Source organism: Neomonachus schauinslandi, chromosome 1 (genome assembly GCF_002201575.2).
Source record: "Neomonachus schauinslandi chromosome 1, ASM220157v2, whole genome shotgun sequence".
NCBI classification, from domain to species: Eukaryota; Metazoa; Chordata; class Mammalia; order Carnivora; family Phocidae; genus Neomonachus; species Neomonachus schauinslandi.
Genome location: NC_058403.1, coordinates 139276194 through 139292479, shown reverse-complemented (window position 1 = coordinate 139292479; position 16286 = coordinate 139276194). Strand labels below are relative to the sequence as shown.

Genomic DNA, 16286 nt, shown 5'->3' with positions numbered 1-16286 from the left:
TATCTATCTATCTATCTATCTATCTATCTATCTATCTATCTATCTATTTTATCATCCACTTAAACTTTGAAACAGTCATGTGGCCAATGAACTTTTTCTTTAGTTTCTTTCTCCTTTTCATGGATCTAGTCTTAAGCATAAATGTACTCCTTATCCAGGCAGTATGATGGGCTCTTTGATAAGAAATGCAAACAGTGTGTTTGCTGTGTTGCCTTACCTCCATGATGTCTGCACCTACACAAACAGGAGATGGGAAAAGAGAGACAGCGGCAGGTAAACAAAACAGAAACCCTGTGTCATCAGAGATGAAAGAGCACAATTTCTTTCACAGGTTGTGTTGGCAAATCAGGCCAAGAAATAAAGCTTGAGGAGCTCAAAACAAGTGGATGAGACTGTGGATATTTGTTTTATGATATTTACATATTGTACCATGAGTACCAATAAATATGTTTTAGGAAGACAGAGGCTCAAATATCCCATGAAAATATTACATATTGCTAGGTTTTAATATTCTTATTAAAATGATATGCGGAATAATCCAGTTTGTACACAAATTTATTTTGACAGAAACCCCAGCTTTAAGAGGTGAAAGTGCCCGCATCAAGCTGTCCGATGCACAGAGGGGCCTCCAACTCTTCCCCTGAGGCTGATCTTCCACCGTGCATGTCCTTAAATCAGATCACTTGCTCTTTTGTTACTGAGGTTTACTGGTTTGCATCCCTTCCTTGCTGTGTTTCTTGTCTCTCCTGATAGAAAAAGATTCTCTTTTGTTAGAATGGCCCCACCTGCCTTGTCGGCCTTCCCTGTACAGTGGCAGCACCTCTCGGGGCACGTACCTGCTGTCCTTGGTCTGGGGAGTGGAAAGGGATTAATGGCGTGATAGAGGGCGTTCGGGGAGCCTGGGTGAGGGAACTCAAGGGGGCATAGACTTAGCCTTCTGTTCAGTGTTGTTTGGAGGCAGATTAAATTCTCCTGTGAGGAATGCTATGTTCCCCTTCTCTGATAATTACAAGCTCGTGGTGGTTCATACCATCATGGTGTTTACAGGCACATGAGGGAGGCACAGGCCTCCCCTCCTGCGCACGGAACAGATTTTCTGCCTGGAATATTAACATGCCTCCTATTCTCCACCACTGAACCAAGAGGTCAGCTTCTCCATAAAAATTTCCCTCGATTTGGGGCGCCTGGGTGGCTCAGTTGTTAAGCATCTGCCTTCGGCTCAGGTCATGATCCCAGGGTCCTGGGATCGAGCCCCGCATCAGGCTCCCACGCTCTGCGGGGAGCCTGCTTCTCCCTCTCCCACTCCCCCTGCTTGTGTTCCCTCTCTCACTGTGTCTCTGTCAAATAAATAAAATCTTTAAAAAAAAAAATTTTTCCCTCGATTTTCCCTGTTCAGAATCAATCTCCCCTTTCTCTGTGCTTCAGGCACTTTTTCACTCACATTGTTGTGTTTTAAATAGCTTTTTATCTAGCTTTCATTTCTGTTTCCCCCAAAGGCAGTGAGTGTGTTATATTCATCTTTGATTACCTGCAGTCTTGCACAGTGCCTGGCACATGATAGAGCTCAATGTATGATTGTTGAATATAGAATATATTCTATGTTGATAAATATATTCTGTATAATATAGTCTATATCGGTTCTATTCTTTATTGATGTGTATAACATATTATATGACATATATTGGCATATATTATATTTATATATTTTTATATGGATATAAAAAGAAGCCCTCCTGCCCTCATCTAAACATAAATGAGAAGAGTCTGTGGCCTCTGTTTTTCCTCCCTTTCTGGTCTAATCTTTTGTTTGTGACAATTTTTGTTCAGAAATGAATTTTTCATCCCCTGTATAATCTCGGTGGAGTGGCCTATTAGCTTTTGACTAACACAGTCACCCACCCCAGGGCCGTGGAAGAAGCAAGCAGTGATAGTTCATAAAATGCATTTGATTTCCACTTCCCCTCTGAAATTTGTCCTGAAATCCAGGGACTCCATGTCTCCAGTTTGAGGAATCATTATGGGATGATTGTGCCTTCTGATGAATGGCCTGAGACCCAGCAGGATATATAGAAGAGTGAAATAATAGAAAAGCCGTTTCCTAAGAAACTAAGCTCTTTATTTATGACTTACCTAAGCTGATCTGTGGTCCAATCTGCTCAACCTTGGCTAAAAATTCGAGGGGAATAAAACATGTGAGTAATTGTATAGTGTTTTGGGAAACTAGGATTTTCGGCATGGGAGAAAGGAGAAACAGAAACAAGATGGAATATATTAATTCAAATTAGAATTGGAAATCCCAATATGAATGAGTATGAATTCATGATAAATCTTTTTTAAAAATACACGTATTTCCTAATATTTTCACTAAGTTGTCTAGAAACTAAGCAAGCAGCAGTGAGCTCCCTGAGCACCCGTGGAGCCTCGGAGATACAGCTGAGAGCAGGGACTAAAAGATTAGGTGGAAAGTCTTGACATAGTAGGTCGTGTAGTGAGGATGCCATCAAGGATAGCTGAGGATGTGTAAAAACGACCTCAGGAACCAACTTAAAGAGGCTCCCACTGGCTATCTATTGAATAATTAGAGCATCAGTAAGAATAATAACTGCATTGGATTGAAAGCATTAGCTAAAGTTTACATCTAAGAGTTCATGACAGAAAAAGAAAAATCCCTCATTGGTTTCCTTTGGAGGATGCTAAGTAACCAACTCATTATTTTGAAAATTATTTACAAAAGGAAAGAATCAAACATTTATTCTGCCGTTGCCTTATGAATTCTATCCCAGGGTAACTAAATTGATGAGGGGAAGTTTCTCATTAAAGTAGTCCTTCAGCTAATAAGAACCAGAGGAATAAAAATCGTCGCCATTCTGCAGCCTCTAATAACGGATCTAGACATCATCCCCAGGGGCTTGCTAATGTCACAAAAAGAGGGGCAGCCAGACGTTATATGCCTCCTGATGGACGTGCAGTACCATCTATGAAGTATATTCGCTAAAGGCTTGGATCTGCATCCGAGGAAGCCTCTATATTGGAAGTGGGCAGACTGTGGTTTTTGGAAATAAAGTTACTGGAACACAACCACTTGCCTTCACTCACAGTATTGCCTATGGTCGCATTCACCTTCTAGGCACAGTTGAGTGGCCGTGACAGAGACGACACGGCCTGTAAATCTCTCAGTATTTCCTATCTGACCCTTTACCGAAGAAGTTTACCAACCCTGCTCTACCTCTAGCTACGCACCTGTAGCAGATACATGGGTCGAGAGAACATGTGCAATGACCCCATGGGGATAAGCAGGCAATCCAGACTGGGGAATTCTATAGGAAAAATGACACATTCTTAAATAAAGAAATTACAAGGAAAGGTGAGCACTTCTCTTCGGTTCCTAATCTCTATACTTCAACTCAGCTTGGCAAGGTCAAGCTTACCTTATTCAGGAGCTGGCAGTTTCTTTAATTCCTAACTCCAGGTTTCGGGCTCTTTTCCAGTTAGCAGATTGCTCCTCTCCTCATGCTTTCATTAATGTCTTTTGATGCACATCATAATTACGCCTTATATTTGCCTAGCCCTTGTCAAGGCCCCATGGAGGCATCATAAATCAGCAGTGCCCAGCACCAACCTGTTTGGACCGAGTGGAGAAGTTCCTAGAGCAGGGCTGTCCTGCCCAGCAGGGTCAGGCCACTACTATTCATCTTCTCCCTGGATACCACCTTCAGTGTCTGAACGGAGGTCCTGGGAGGATGAGCTTGTGGTTGTAAATAGCATAGAACAGTGGTTTTCCAGCCGATGTTGAGTTTTGGAATTCTTTGTTAGAAAGACGGTCTTTGGTGGAAATGTAAATGGCTCAGCAGCAAGGCTGCTTCTGGGGGAAGTAGGGGTGAAAGTGGGGATGCGATGTGCATCACATGGACACGGATGATGGACCATCCCTGTGAAGGTGCCCATGCATACATGTGTGGGTGCTTACGTATCGGAGAAAAGTGAGTATAAATACTGGACATGTCTGTTAACAAAGTGGCCTATAAAAACCTAATAAAAAAGAAAGGAGCTCGAGGTTAGAAAAGATGAAAAATAAGACAATATATTATGTCTTAACGTGTTAGAACTCAGTCGAACAGGACAGGAAAATCTAAAGGAAAAAAGATCAGAGGACTGGTGAGTGGCATGTGATGTGGCACGTTAAAAATTTTCTCACTTCTGGCACCTAATTTCATTTATGCTGTTTCATTTCTTTTCTACCTCAACTGATTAGATTGCGAACAATTGGTGTAGTTGTTCTGCAGCAAAGATAGCCTTATTTTATGACATGGAAGAGAAGATACAGTTTGGGGAATTTAATGAAGATTACAGTTTTTATTTCTCATTTAGGTTTGGCCTAAAAAGTACTAGATTCTCAGTTGAACAACGAAGTGCTAAGATTGCTCAATACTTGCTCAAAATCAGTGAGTTTTGGGGGAGAGGGGTAGTAACAGTGATGCAGTCTGTTCTCTTTAATATTTGCTTGGCTTTAGTTCAAAAGTGTGTACTGTCACTTGCTCTTTAGAACTGTAGATGTTTATTCAGAGCAGGGGAGCCCTTTGATGTCAGTTCAGAAGGAGGGTCTTAAGCATTCTTCCAAAGAGAACATATATGCCAAAGATGGGAGTACCCCTCTAAGCTGAATGTTTGCGAGGCAGGAGAGGGCCCACAAGGCACTGGCCCACCACAGGGATTGCTGCTCTGAACCGTTCTGTGGTAGCATCCATATTCCCCCTACGGGCTGAGCCTTTTCTTGCCTATCTGGTGTGTCCAGAGTTGGACTCACCACCTTCTTCTTCCTTCCTATGTCTGCATCACTATCATGGCAGGCACGTTTTCCGTCTGCTCAGTCTTTAAACCTTGCAGTCATGTTCCGCTGCTCCACGTTATTTCTTTTGTCCCATAAGTCATTAACACCTGCGCATCTTCTTCATGTAGGCAGTTTTGCTTGCCCTTTGATGTTACAGCCCTGGGTTACAGCCCTGGTTCTGCCACTTACTAGCTATGATCCTTGAGCAAATCCCTTTTCAGTGTCCCCATCTGTAAACCTGAGATAATGCTTACCTTAGAGGTAGTTATAGGAATCAAACAGAACATCCAATGTGTCTAGAATGTTTAAGTACTCAATACGTGGCTGTAGGAGCTCCTGGTGTTATTAGGGGAGGGTACTCGATCTTCCTCTTGGCTACCACCTAGTCCAAGGTCTTAGAACTTCTCTCTGAGGTTAGTGTCATAGCTGCTTTGCTGACCTCCCTGTTCCCCAATTCTCCAATCCATCTTGCCGGACCGAGTTTCTAAACACCGGCTTTTTTTTTTTTTTTTTTTAGCATACCAAAAAACCTTAGAAGCCTCCAGTTTCCTGCCTCACAGTTTAAACCCTGACATCCAGCTTTCTAGGCCCGCATTATTCACAGGAGCCTCCTCTGGTCTGCATCCACCCTGACATCCCCAGCCCCATGCAGACTGTTGTCGGAGTGATCTTTCAAAACGGGAATCTGACTGTGTCACACACGCACCCACACAGACACACAGAAAGCTGTTCAGGGGCTCGAAGTATAAACTGCCATATCGTCCCCACAGTATTCCCAGTCCCTTTTGGTCCAAGCCCGGCCCACCTCTCATACCTCTCTTGTTCTTTGTGGTCTCATACTAGCCACAGGTACCGTCGGTCCACCATGCAGCCTCCTCCTGAGTCTTTGCAAATGCTTGTGTTCCTGCTTTTCAAGATCTTCCCTCTCCATCCTTGACTCATTCTTTCAGCTCTCAGCGTTAAGTGTCATTTTTTCAGGAAAGCCGTTCCTGTCTAAGTTAAACCTGCCCGTTACCTCCTAGAACCACAGGCCCATCCTTCAATGCATTCAGCACAGTTGCAATTTCACATATATTCAGGTTGATATTTCACAGCTATATTCCTCCTTAATTAGGCAGTAAGCTCCAAGAGTACAATTTTTGGCCACCATTGGTTGTTTTCATTGTTTAGATCTGTGTGTGGCACACAAAGGTTGATAAAAAAATCCCAGCTGAATTAATGAACAGCATTTGTCTTCCTCTCAATCTAGATCCCCACACCTCTATAACATGGACTTATATCATATCCCTTTCATCACCTTGCTACTGGTAGGCAGTGCCCGGGTTTTACCCCCAAGTTCCACTCACCTGCAATGTCTCTTTCGCTTCCTTGTATCCACCCAAATCCACCCTTCAAGGCTCGGCTCCAGTGTTTCTGCTACAGAGCTTCTGAAAATCATGCTAGTCTTCATGAAGCATGCTTATTTTTCGAAGCTTAGAACTCCCCACCTCATTTTACACTGCAGTGTTTATTCTCCCTCTTGTTCATGCACATTAGCCTATTTTCCCAGGCAAATAGCAAGCCACATCATTGCTATGTCCTCCCTGGTGCCCAGCATGCTGCTGATAAGCTGGATAGATCATTGGTATATGTGATTCAGTAGTTTTCATCTGTTTTGCAAAACCTGCTCAGAGCATGACACAGGCTAAGGGGCAAAAAAGATGTGCTGAAAGAATATGTATGTCAAAAAATGGAACTGCAAGAAGAAGTTCTGAGAAGTTTCTGGAATAAAAATAAATGTATCTGGGATTCAAACACAAGACCAATGAATTTTAGTCCTTGCCTTCATCCATGCGCCCATCCCTCTGAGGATTTGCAGTTCTTAGGCTGAAGGAGACTGTAATGTAAGAAGCACTGGCATCCTCAACCACTCTTCTCTTCAAGGTGTGAATCAATGACGACTTGTCCTTGTCTTCGTAAAATGGCTATCTTGACCTCTCTAGCTCACAATTCACACGCTTCACTGTGCAGCTTTAAACACCTTCCTGTCTGTGAACGAGTTAGGTTTCCAAGGTGTTTACTTAATAATTAAGTTGACTTAACTAAGCTTTCTATAATTAGGAGGAGCATTTCAGGCAGCCAAATTACTCCTATGCTCAACCACATGAAAAACAATCCCATCTGAAGTCATTTGGAAGGCAATGCCAGGAAATCATTTTCAGCATTACAAGACATATTAAGAAACCTAGTTGGAGCAACCTACTAGCTTGGCTGTGAGAAATACAGAGTGCTTAGGCCTACCTCTGTGGCATCCTAATAGCACTGATGAGAATGTTATTAAGGCGTGTGACTATCAGATCCTCCTGCACTGCAATGTGTTGCGATCTTACGATCTTGTCATTTTACAGATGGGATATTAGTTTTATCAGTTGTCATTGAAGTAAGGAAAATAAATTTTCAAGAATAAAAAAGGATGGAACCATAGTTTTTTCCTAGAGTGTAGTTTTCATTGGCAACATGGAGACTGGAAAACACAGAAATAATTTGTATTAGTAGTGTCCAAAGTACACAGATGGAATAATGATCAATTGCTTATAGAAAATGTTCTTATTAAGGTATAAAATGCAGAATGCATCCAGTGAGGTCCCTGCACAGCTCCGTGGACTTCTATGTACATATTCCCCTGGGTGACCACCACCCACATCACTAGGTAGAACATTTCCAGTACTGAAGAAGGCTCCTGCCTGCCATTTCCTAGTCAGATCCCACCCCCTGCCACAACATAATCATTATCTTAATCTTCATCGCCATTGGTTAGTTTTGTCTGTTTGTGAAAGTGCCTATATGTGAAGGTATATGTTGCATCTTCTTTGGTGTTTTTGGCTTCTTTTGCTCAACATTCATTCATTCATGTTGCTGTTTTTTGTGCTTTGCAGAATCCCATTGGATAAGCACACCACAATCTATCTATTCTTCTGTCTGTAGACATTTGGGTTTTCTCCAGTTTGGGGTCAGAAGTCCTCATTTCTCTTGTGTGTATACCTTAGAGTGGGATTACAAGGTCATACGGTAGACATATGTTGTTGAATCTTAATGAATGCTGCCAGTTTTCTCAAGTGATTGAACAATGGTGTATTTGAATTCATGAGCAGAGTATGTGAATCCAAGGTAACTGCCAGTGCATAGTCAAAACTGTGCCATTTGTTTTTGGTTTATTAATAAGAATTGGCACTTTATAAGTATGTTATATTAACATAGGCATGAAAACTTGACCAGCCCAAGTGCTGGTTGGAATTACAGGTAAAAAAAGGTTGAAAAATGTTTATAGCCTAAAATTCCACTTAAAAAATTCAGCTTTGTGGGAGAGCATCAAACAGTTGGAACCTTAATAGTCTTTCATTTAGTGAATTACTCTCTCCTTTAGAGTGTTGGGGATTAATGTTTGGAGATTAAAATTAAGAATAGTAATTTAGAAAAATATATTAAGAAACTTGTTTGCCTCGGTCAAACAAGAAGTCATTGTTTAAAGGAGATACAAAAAACAATGATGATGTGGGCTAAGCATATTGTTCTGTTGAATAATTAGGTTTATTCCTCATATGCCTGATACAAAGAACATTTTGATGTCCCAAGCCTATGCTGTTATTTTTCTATCCATTTTTATCTTGCTCTCATAAAGCCATAAAGTGCAGAGTTGTTTTTGTTTTTTCGTGTGACCAGGGAATTGTCTACCTTGCTTTCACTATAATTTGCCTGCCTCCAATTTAGAAGTTCTTTTGAAAAGAAGATGTGCCTTTCCTATTTACAAGAGATTGAAAACCACAAGGACTAAATTCTCCATGCCGAGACAGAGGGAAAGAGGTCTCCTGTCATTTGCTTCTGACTATAGAATAACATGTGGCTTTGCCTTTTCTGTTCCAGTTATCTCAGGGATCTCCAGAACCGATTGAGCCCAACTTTTTCACAGCAGATTACCATTCATTACGTCATTTATCAGCTGGAAACAGCCTGTCCCCAGATGACCCGACAGGTAATGGTCTTCACCACAGAAAGTCTGGCTTTCACAAAGAAATATATTGTTTGGATCAACAGCTATCCTTAAAAGATTATCTTCAATTTAAAAGAAAAACAGAGCTTATTTTGATTATCTATGGCAATAGTTGGAAGGGATATACAGTACGAATATAGAAATTCCCTACGAGATTCATCGTACCCTGTTGTGGCAGCTTCTTTGATCATTTATTAATGCCATAAACAAACAGCAGACTCTGTGTGGGTGAATTATATTTCCTTTTATTTCTTCTTATCTGATGATGGGAAATCAAATGCCCAAAAGCATCCAGGGAGATAAAAAGCAGAAATGAAGAGTTTGAATATTGAAAATGGAGAACATTTGAAACTTACCTGACGAATCCACATCAGACATATTTAATTTGTTTTTCTTTTTTGCTTAAATCTCAAGTAGGGAGGCTATGTAGCATAGGGATTAAAGGTGCAGATTCACAAAACCTGGATGCCTAAACTGAATCTCATCTCCAGCATTTAGTAGTTGACCTTGGGCAAATTATTTGACCTCTTGAACCCCAGTTTTCTTGCCTATAAAATGGGGGTAAACGTGGCACTTGCTCCATAGGGTTATGATGAGGATCAGTGTAAACATACAAAAAGTGCTTGACCATTAGTAGGGGTTCCACATATTGTAACTCTTCTCATGATAACTGAACTCTCAGAAGAGGTTTTCAAGCTACTGTGAGGTTTCAGAGATCCTAAATAATTTTCAAATCCCTATAAACTATAGTTACATCACTCAGTGGCATGGATAGAAATGATGGTTAAAGGGAGACTCGCCATCCCCTCACTCAGTATAGGTAAATCATTTCATGTATTAATTCTCAACCTTTCCCTACGTCTTGAACTCCTGGGATAAAGCCAACCTGTAGGCAGAATTACTTTTAAAATAGTTTCTGAGAAACCCATAAGATCAAGATGAACTGCCATCTAAGTCTAAAGTGTTTTGCTTTGAAAAGCACCCCCAGGGCAGGTCAGCCAGTCTGTAGGCCAGACTTCTTACAGTAGCGATTCTGATGAAACCAACAGCTCTGGTGGAAATCTCAGAGCAGCCTGAGAGGGAGCAGACAGACATCCAGGGCATCCTGGGGTGAAGCAGGCAAGTCCCATCCCAGCAGGCTGGCCACAGGCTCACACGGCAGAGTCTGCAGGCACTTTGGGGAACACCTTGGCCCAGAGCTTTGAAGAGGAGCTGCCAGGACTCATCAGCCTCATGCCTCCCCTCCACTTCAACCCATTCCCTCTTGTCTCTCCTAAGTGAAGGGGGCTCCTGGGCCTCCCTGCCTGCACCAGTGTTGATTGAGTGCAGTGGAAGCTGGCCAACATTGCTTTGGGCGGCACTCGGTTGGGTGAGGTGCTAGTCTATCATCCTTCGAACACCCATCCAAGAAAGTATTGCCTCCTGGCACTAAGTGCACTTTATTTCCCTCTAGCAGTCACATGAAAGGACCAGGTCTTCATTGTCTTTCCCTGTCTATTTCTGCCTCCCTCTAAGAGTTCATTTTCTTTCTAGCACATATTTACTGGTTTTGCTTGTAGCTTAAGGAGAGTGTTTCAATCAGAAAACATCAGGTCATTTGTTCTGGGAATACTCCTCACCTGTCCTTAGTGTTCACAGACATGGGCGCACATGTGTGCGTGCTCACACATGCCTCTTTAACTTAATTGCCCAATTTATACCCTGAGAAATGCCCCAAAATCTTTGTGTATTATTTTGTGATGGCCACCCCAAAAGCAGCCAGTTATTAAAGGAAGAGAAACAGAGTTTGAATATTCAAAGCAAGATCATTTGGAATGTGCTTAGAAGTACTCCTCTTCATCATGACTCAACTGACCCTGTTTTCACTACCGCTGAGTTGTAATTGTTAACAAAGTCCCACTAAGAAAATGTGAACCAAAGGTCACACTTGCCATAACCTATCTATTTCAGGTTTACATACCAGCTCTGATTTGGAGGAGGGAATAACATATGAGCAGATGCAGGTGAGGTTTTTGCAGTGCCTTGAACAATTTTATTTTGTTGCTTTTAATTCAGTATCAACCTGAATTTCTTTTTTTTTCTACTTCAGACTGTGATTGAAGAAGTCCTAGAGGAAAGTGGTTATTACAACTTTACATCTAACAGGTGAGATCTAGAGTTTTCTTTTAAATGTGAAAGGTCAATTGAGATCATTGGATGTTAGATCTGATTATCCTGGATTCCAGAGATTTTTTTTCCCTACTTTTATTTTAAATACTTTTGTAAAATATCTTGGCTTAGACTAGATACAACCATGGGTAGAATGTGTGTTGCCTATCTTTTGTGTGGATGCAGCTGCTGGTTCTCTGTTGAAAAAGAAAGGGCGATAGCTTAGTGGTAATTTACTCCCAGAAAAAATAAGAAACATAATGAAATGGAAAAGCATTTCTAGGGTTGTGTTTTTTTTTTTTAATTAAGCATTTGTTCCCTTCTAGTAGAGCTGTAAACTCAAATTTCCATCACTGAAATCCACCCATTATTTGTATAGAATGCAGGGGGAAATGCACCTAAACAAAGAATCGCTTCTGGTGAATTTAAGATATGTTCATGGGAAAGGATTTGTTGTTATGTATTGCTATTTGCTTACCCTAAGTAAGGAACCTCAGCTTACTGGGGTTACATAAGAACTATTTGTGCTCTAAAAATATAGTGTTTTATCACTTCTGTCCAGTTCTGATCGCTCTGTTTTACTGTTGGGCACAGTGTTGGCCACAAAGATCTGAGTACAGTTAGTTTACTTGAGAGGCAATTCTGGGAAACACTCATAGGGGAGTGAAGAAATAATTCAATAAAGGTTTCATTTTCAAGCAAGTAACCATTGTGGCTGACTGGGGCTAGACCCCATTGGGGAAATCTGAGAGCCAGTACAGAACACGTAGCTGAGGTATCCCACTCAAGGGCTGAGGGAGCTGGGGTATTTGTCCTCCCGTTTCCGTGGGTCATTGCTTGAGGCCTTTCCCCCGCATTTCTGGCCTTCTGTAAGGGTGGGCAGAACAGATTCCAGAGGCCAGAGAAATCCTCAGGGAGAGAAATGCAGGTGCTGGTGGCTGGAAAGCAGGCCAGCAGGCTGTGAAGGCATGTGGATGAGGGGATGTGGGCACTGACAGTGTCTACACACAAGTTGTCTCTTGACTTTTCTGAGGGGCCCCTCATAACTGAATCATCAAACTGGTCATAAGCAGCCACATCCACATTCTGTATGGCTCCACGTTGCTTTAGTTTGTTCTCTCAAAGTGGCTTTAATGCCTGGGGGAACTGCTTTCCTTTCCCGCTGCTGAAGCTATCTTGTGACCGCTATTTCAGTCATCCTAGAGGGTGTCTCCAAAGGTATTAGCCATGGTAAGAGAAAGAGGCCTCAAGAGCACCTTGTTAGGTTATTATATGGAAATTAGACTCTTTTTTGAGGTTAATTCAGTCTCCAACTTTTTTTTTTTTTTTTACTTATTTCAACAAGTTGTTCGTATGGATCACACATAAGATTATTCAACTGCTTGCTCTTTTGGCTGGATAATATATTTCCAAAATACTACCTTTGTAGATTTAGTTCTGTTGTGATTTATAACTACAGAGAAATGATGAATAATTCTCATTTTCCAAAGGTATATTATTAATAGAAATCACCGTCTTCATAATCGCTCTCCTCCCACCTTCCCTGGAGAGACTTTGAATTTTCATTTTCTATTCTTGGGCTGAGTACATCCAGCTTTCCATGGATAAGATGAGTGTCTTTGTTCTTGACTCTTAGCTCCCTATTATTTCAAGTGCCTTTGGCTTGGAGTGGGGACAAAGGTCACTTTTGTCATAATTTATCTACATATTTTCAGAGACTCAGGATCGTGGGCAATGAATGGCTTCATATTTTTGCAGAAACTACAGTAAATATCAGTGAAAAACCAGGTGTGTAAGGAAGTGAGGGAAGCTCTTACAAGAGCTCTTATTTTTCCTTAAAAAATAATTTTAGTTTTATTTTTAAATTTACTTTTATCCCTTTTCAGTTCTATTCCTAAGTTTTAAAAAATTCAAACATTATTTCTACTTCCAAAGCTGCACTTTATATTAAAAGACATTGCAAATTTTCTTATTCTAACGAATAGATAATAAGATGCCTAATAATGAGGACAAAAAGCTATTTATAGGTATATTCAGAATTGTGAATAGAATATGGAGACATGATTTAAATGATCAAGTTCAAGAAAAATACTTTGGATATGACATACATAAAATTTTCTTAAAATGCTCCAAATTAAAATGAATCACTCACAAAAAAATTCTTATATCCATGATATTCCCTTTTCATCTTCTTGTAACAATGATAGACTATCTTGAGAGAAGACTCTCCACAGTTTACTAGTAAAAATAACCCTTGGTTGTGCTTAAAATAGTTGTTTACTGGTGTTCCAAATTAATTACCAAGAAATAAGTCAGCCTCCACTTAGAAGCACCTAAGAGTTCACAAGCTGGAAATACACATAATTTCAAATATGAATCAAATCAGCTAGTCAGTGATGATTTTTCCATAGTCAAAAAGATAGAGGATGCTAAATATCACTGGACATGAACAAGGATTTAGAATGAGTAGAATGTATTTTTCCTAATAGGTTCCATAGAATAGCCAATATTATCAAAGATGCTAATAGATGTTCCCCTGAAAAATAAAACTTTGTGATCAAATATATTTGGGAAACTCTGAAAGTACAGTTTTCCATTTTTAGAGGATGTTGACACACATTACCATATTACAGAGTCTGAGGTGTGCTGTAAGAAATCTGTTAACCTTGTTTACCCCAGTATTTCTTCAATCTTTCACATGCAACACAAATTCAGAAAGCTGCCCTAGGACTGTGGTTAGAAATGGGAAACATAGTTTTAACTCCCCCACCAGCCACCAGCATCTGCCCAGATCTGCTGTTGTTCTTATTGTCTTTGTCATCATCTTTATTGTCATTGTCATCGTCATCGCAAAATGTTAGTGATGTTGGTCACACAGAGAATTGCATACATAATTTCTGTATTACTGAAGTTCACCACTTCAAACAGTCAGTTCAAATTTACATGCATCTACCAAACACCCAGACAGCAGCCAAAGCATGAAGGCAAGACATGACACATTTTTAGCTTAGGTCCCAGAGTGAATATTTTGTTAGTGATAGAGAGATGCCATCATCAAACTGAAAGTCTCAGGATAAAGCCGTTATCCATTAGCTATCTTCAGGGACAGTTCCTGCAACTGTTTAAATAATGGGGAGACTGCTTGGACTGTTGGTTAGGAAGATCATCTTGGGCACAAAATGCTGCATTAAGAAAAGGAAATAGTAACAGAAACAGAAATAGCAGCAAGGAGCCCTAAGCAAAATGGGGGATCCCTCATTTCTGGGCTTCCGGGAAGGGGAGGTAGAATGAGTTGAGAGGAAGAAAGTAGTGTAAAGACAATGAAACAAGTTCAAAACAGACTTGGCCAGCCCAAAGCACGCTCTATTCTTGATCGTTTGCAGGAATGTATGATTAAATTATATTTTACACTTATAAACATTTAGCTTCCTTACCAGAAGGAGACAGCCTAGCATGCCTTAATTTTATCATTGTTGTTTGTGAGAGTCAAACTGAATCCTGTGGGTGAATAGACGTCAGGCATATCCTCCTTATATACTTAGGGGTACACATTAACATTTTTAACAATGAAATCTGCGTTGAGAAGTAAAATTTGCAAGAGAAAAAAGAAATCTACAGTTGGCATTGCTTTTTCCCCCAATTAACTGATAACATGTAAATTAGATGTTTAAAACTACAAGCTACTTTGAATGGGTGTTTATTTTTCTTCTATAAAGGGTTATCATTTCCAGTGGAGTTTATAATTTGAGAAAGACCCTGTTAGCACCACTGTGGCAAATGTTAGCAAAATGTGGCTTTCTAAAAATGTCCCATCCTATTATGTTTAGAATCATCTTTTCTTCACTGGGATTTATTTACATATATCCCTGAGCTACTGCTTTTGAAGTTGAATGTGTGAAGTCAAATATATGTGACTATAGAGAACTCTTCCCACTTCTGAATCTTCTAGATATCACTCCTATCCATGGGGGACCAAGAATCACCCAACCAAAAGATGAAAACCCTTCATTTTGAACAGACTTTGTTTTCCTAGTGAAGTTCAAGTTCTGGACTTCAGCTCCACCAAATGCCCAAGGATTGGGAGCTGCTGGAAGGGTGTGGAAAAGAAAAGACCAAGATGCCTTGGCCCCTCCAGGGCCTCTCTCTGGAGGTCCTGTGCTAGGTTCTGTGGCCATGGCAGCGTGGGAAGGCTCTGCTCCCTGGATGTGGTAGACACAGGATGACAGGGCTCTCGGTGTGCTTCTGGGAGAAGAAAGCTGCAAAATTCATCTGTGGGGAGAAAACTTGCACCTCACAGAACTTTCCTCCAAGTTAAAAAAGAAACAACAACAACAACAACAAAAAAACAAACAAAAAAAGTCGTATTTTTCGACAGAATGTTTTATATTTAGGATTGCAGAAACTATGTTTAAAGGCATCTAGCCTTCCGTGTATAAAAATAGTTTTAGATTGAGAAAATTACAGGCCCCAGAGTAATAATATATTGGACAATTCACTGTATTCCCCCATTTTTTTTTAATTTTAAAGGAAATTCAAAATAGGTGATTGAATTTTGTTGTTGTTGTTGTTTTAAGGAAAGGATTGGTTCTCTCTTAACCAGTGGGTGCTAGTGGCCTAAAGACAGTAGACAGTATTTGTAACCTTTGCACAGCCTCTGGGAGTCACTGTCAAATTGTCGGATGTAAGCTAGACTAGTCGAATATATTGCTGTATGGTGTGTGTGTATATAGACATATATATGGGGGAGGGAGGAGAGGTTTTGATTAGGCTAATGCTTTGCTGCTAATCAAACTTATAGTGTTTTTAGAGCACCTTTAAGAGTTCATAGAATCTATGAAAGAGATGCAATATTCCTTGTTCTAAGTCCCTTCTCACTAAAATTACCTACATCGTTTTAAAATTTTTATTGTTTGGGAATTTAAAATGAAAACAAGTTATATAATAAAATATAAGTCCCTTCTTTATTCATTGAGACATCCCTAAAAAAACAAGAAATCAGAATGCCAAATAGTGTTCCATTCCTACGTAGGGAGACTTTATGATGAAAGTTTTCTAGATTCTTATTGGGCTAACATCTCTTCAACTGGCTTATAATTGGTGTAATATCCAGAAATGCCCTTATTGCCAAGTCAGACTGCACTTCTAACTGCTTAAAGAACACTTTAATTCTATATAACTAGTAATATGAAAGCTGAAATTATGCTTTTTATTTACTTCTCACTGAGTTCTGTTATCTTTATTTACATTGATATATTTTTAGTATGATCGAACAGGATTTAGCTC

The 16286-nt window shown here is 40.3% G+C and overlaps 1 protein-coding gene across 1 annotated transcript in view; it reads left to right on the top strand.

Moving 5' to 3' along the window:
* The window catches only part of NEK10 (NIMA related kinase 10), a 226881-nt gene extending 211778 nt beyond the window's left edge, over window positions 1-15103 (top strand). The window contains exons 35-38 of the mRNA XM_044915799.1: window positions 8729-8837; window positions 10806-10858; window positions 10945-11000; window positions 14953-15103. Of these exons, the coding sequence (XP_044771734.1) occupies window positions 8729-8837; window positions 10806-10858; window positions 10945-11000; window positions 14953-15001 (267 nt within the window). The 3' untranslated portion in view covers window positions 15002-15103. The remainder of the gene's footprint in view (window positions 1-8728; window positions 8838-10805; window positions 10859-10944; window positions 11001-14952) is intronic.
* Window positions 15104-16286: the final 1183 nt, after the last annotated feature.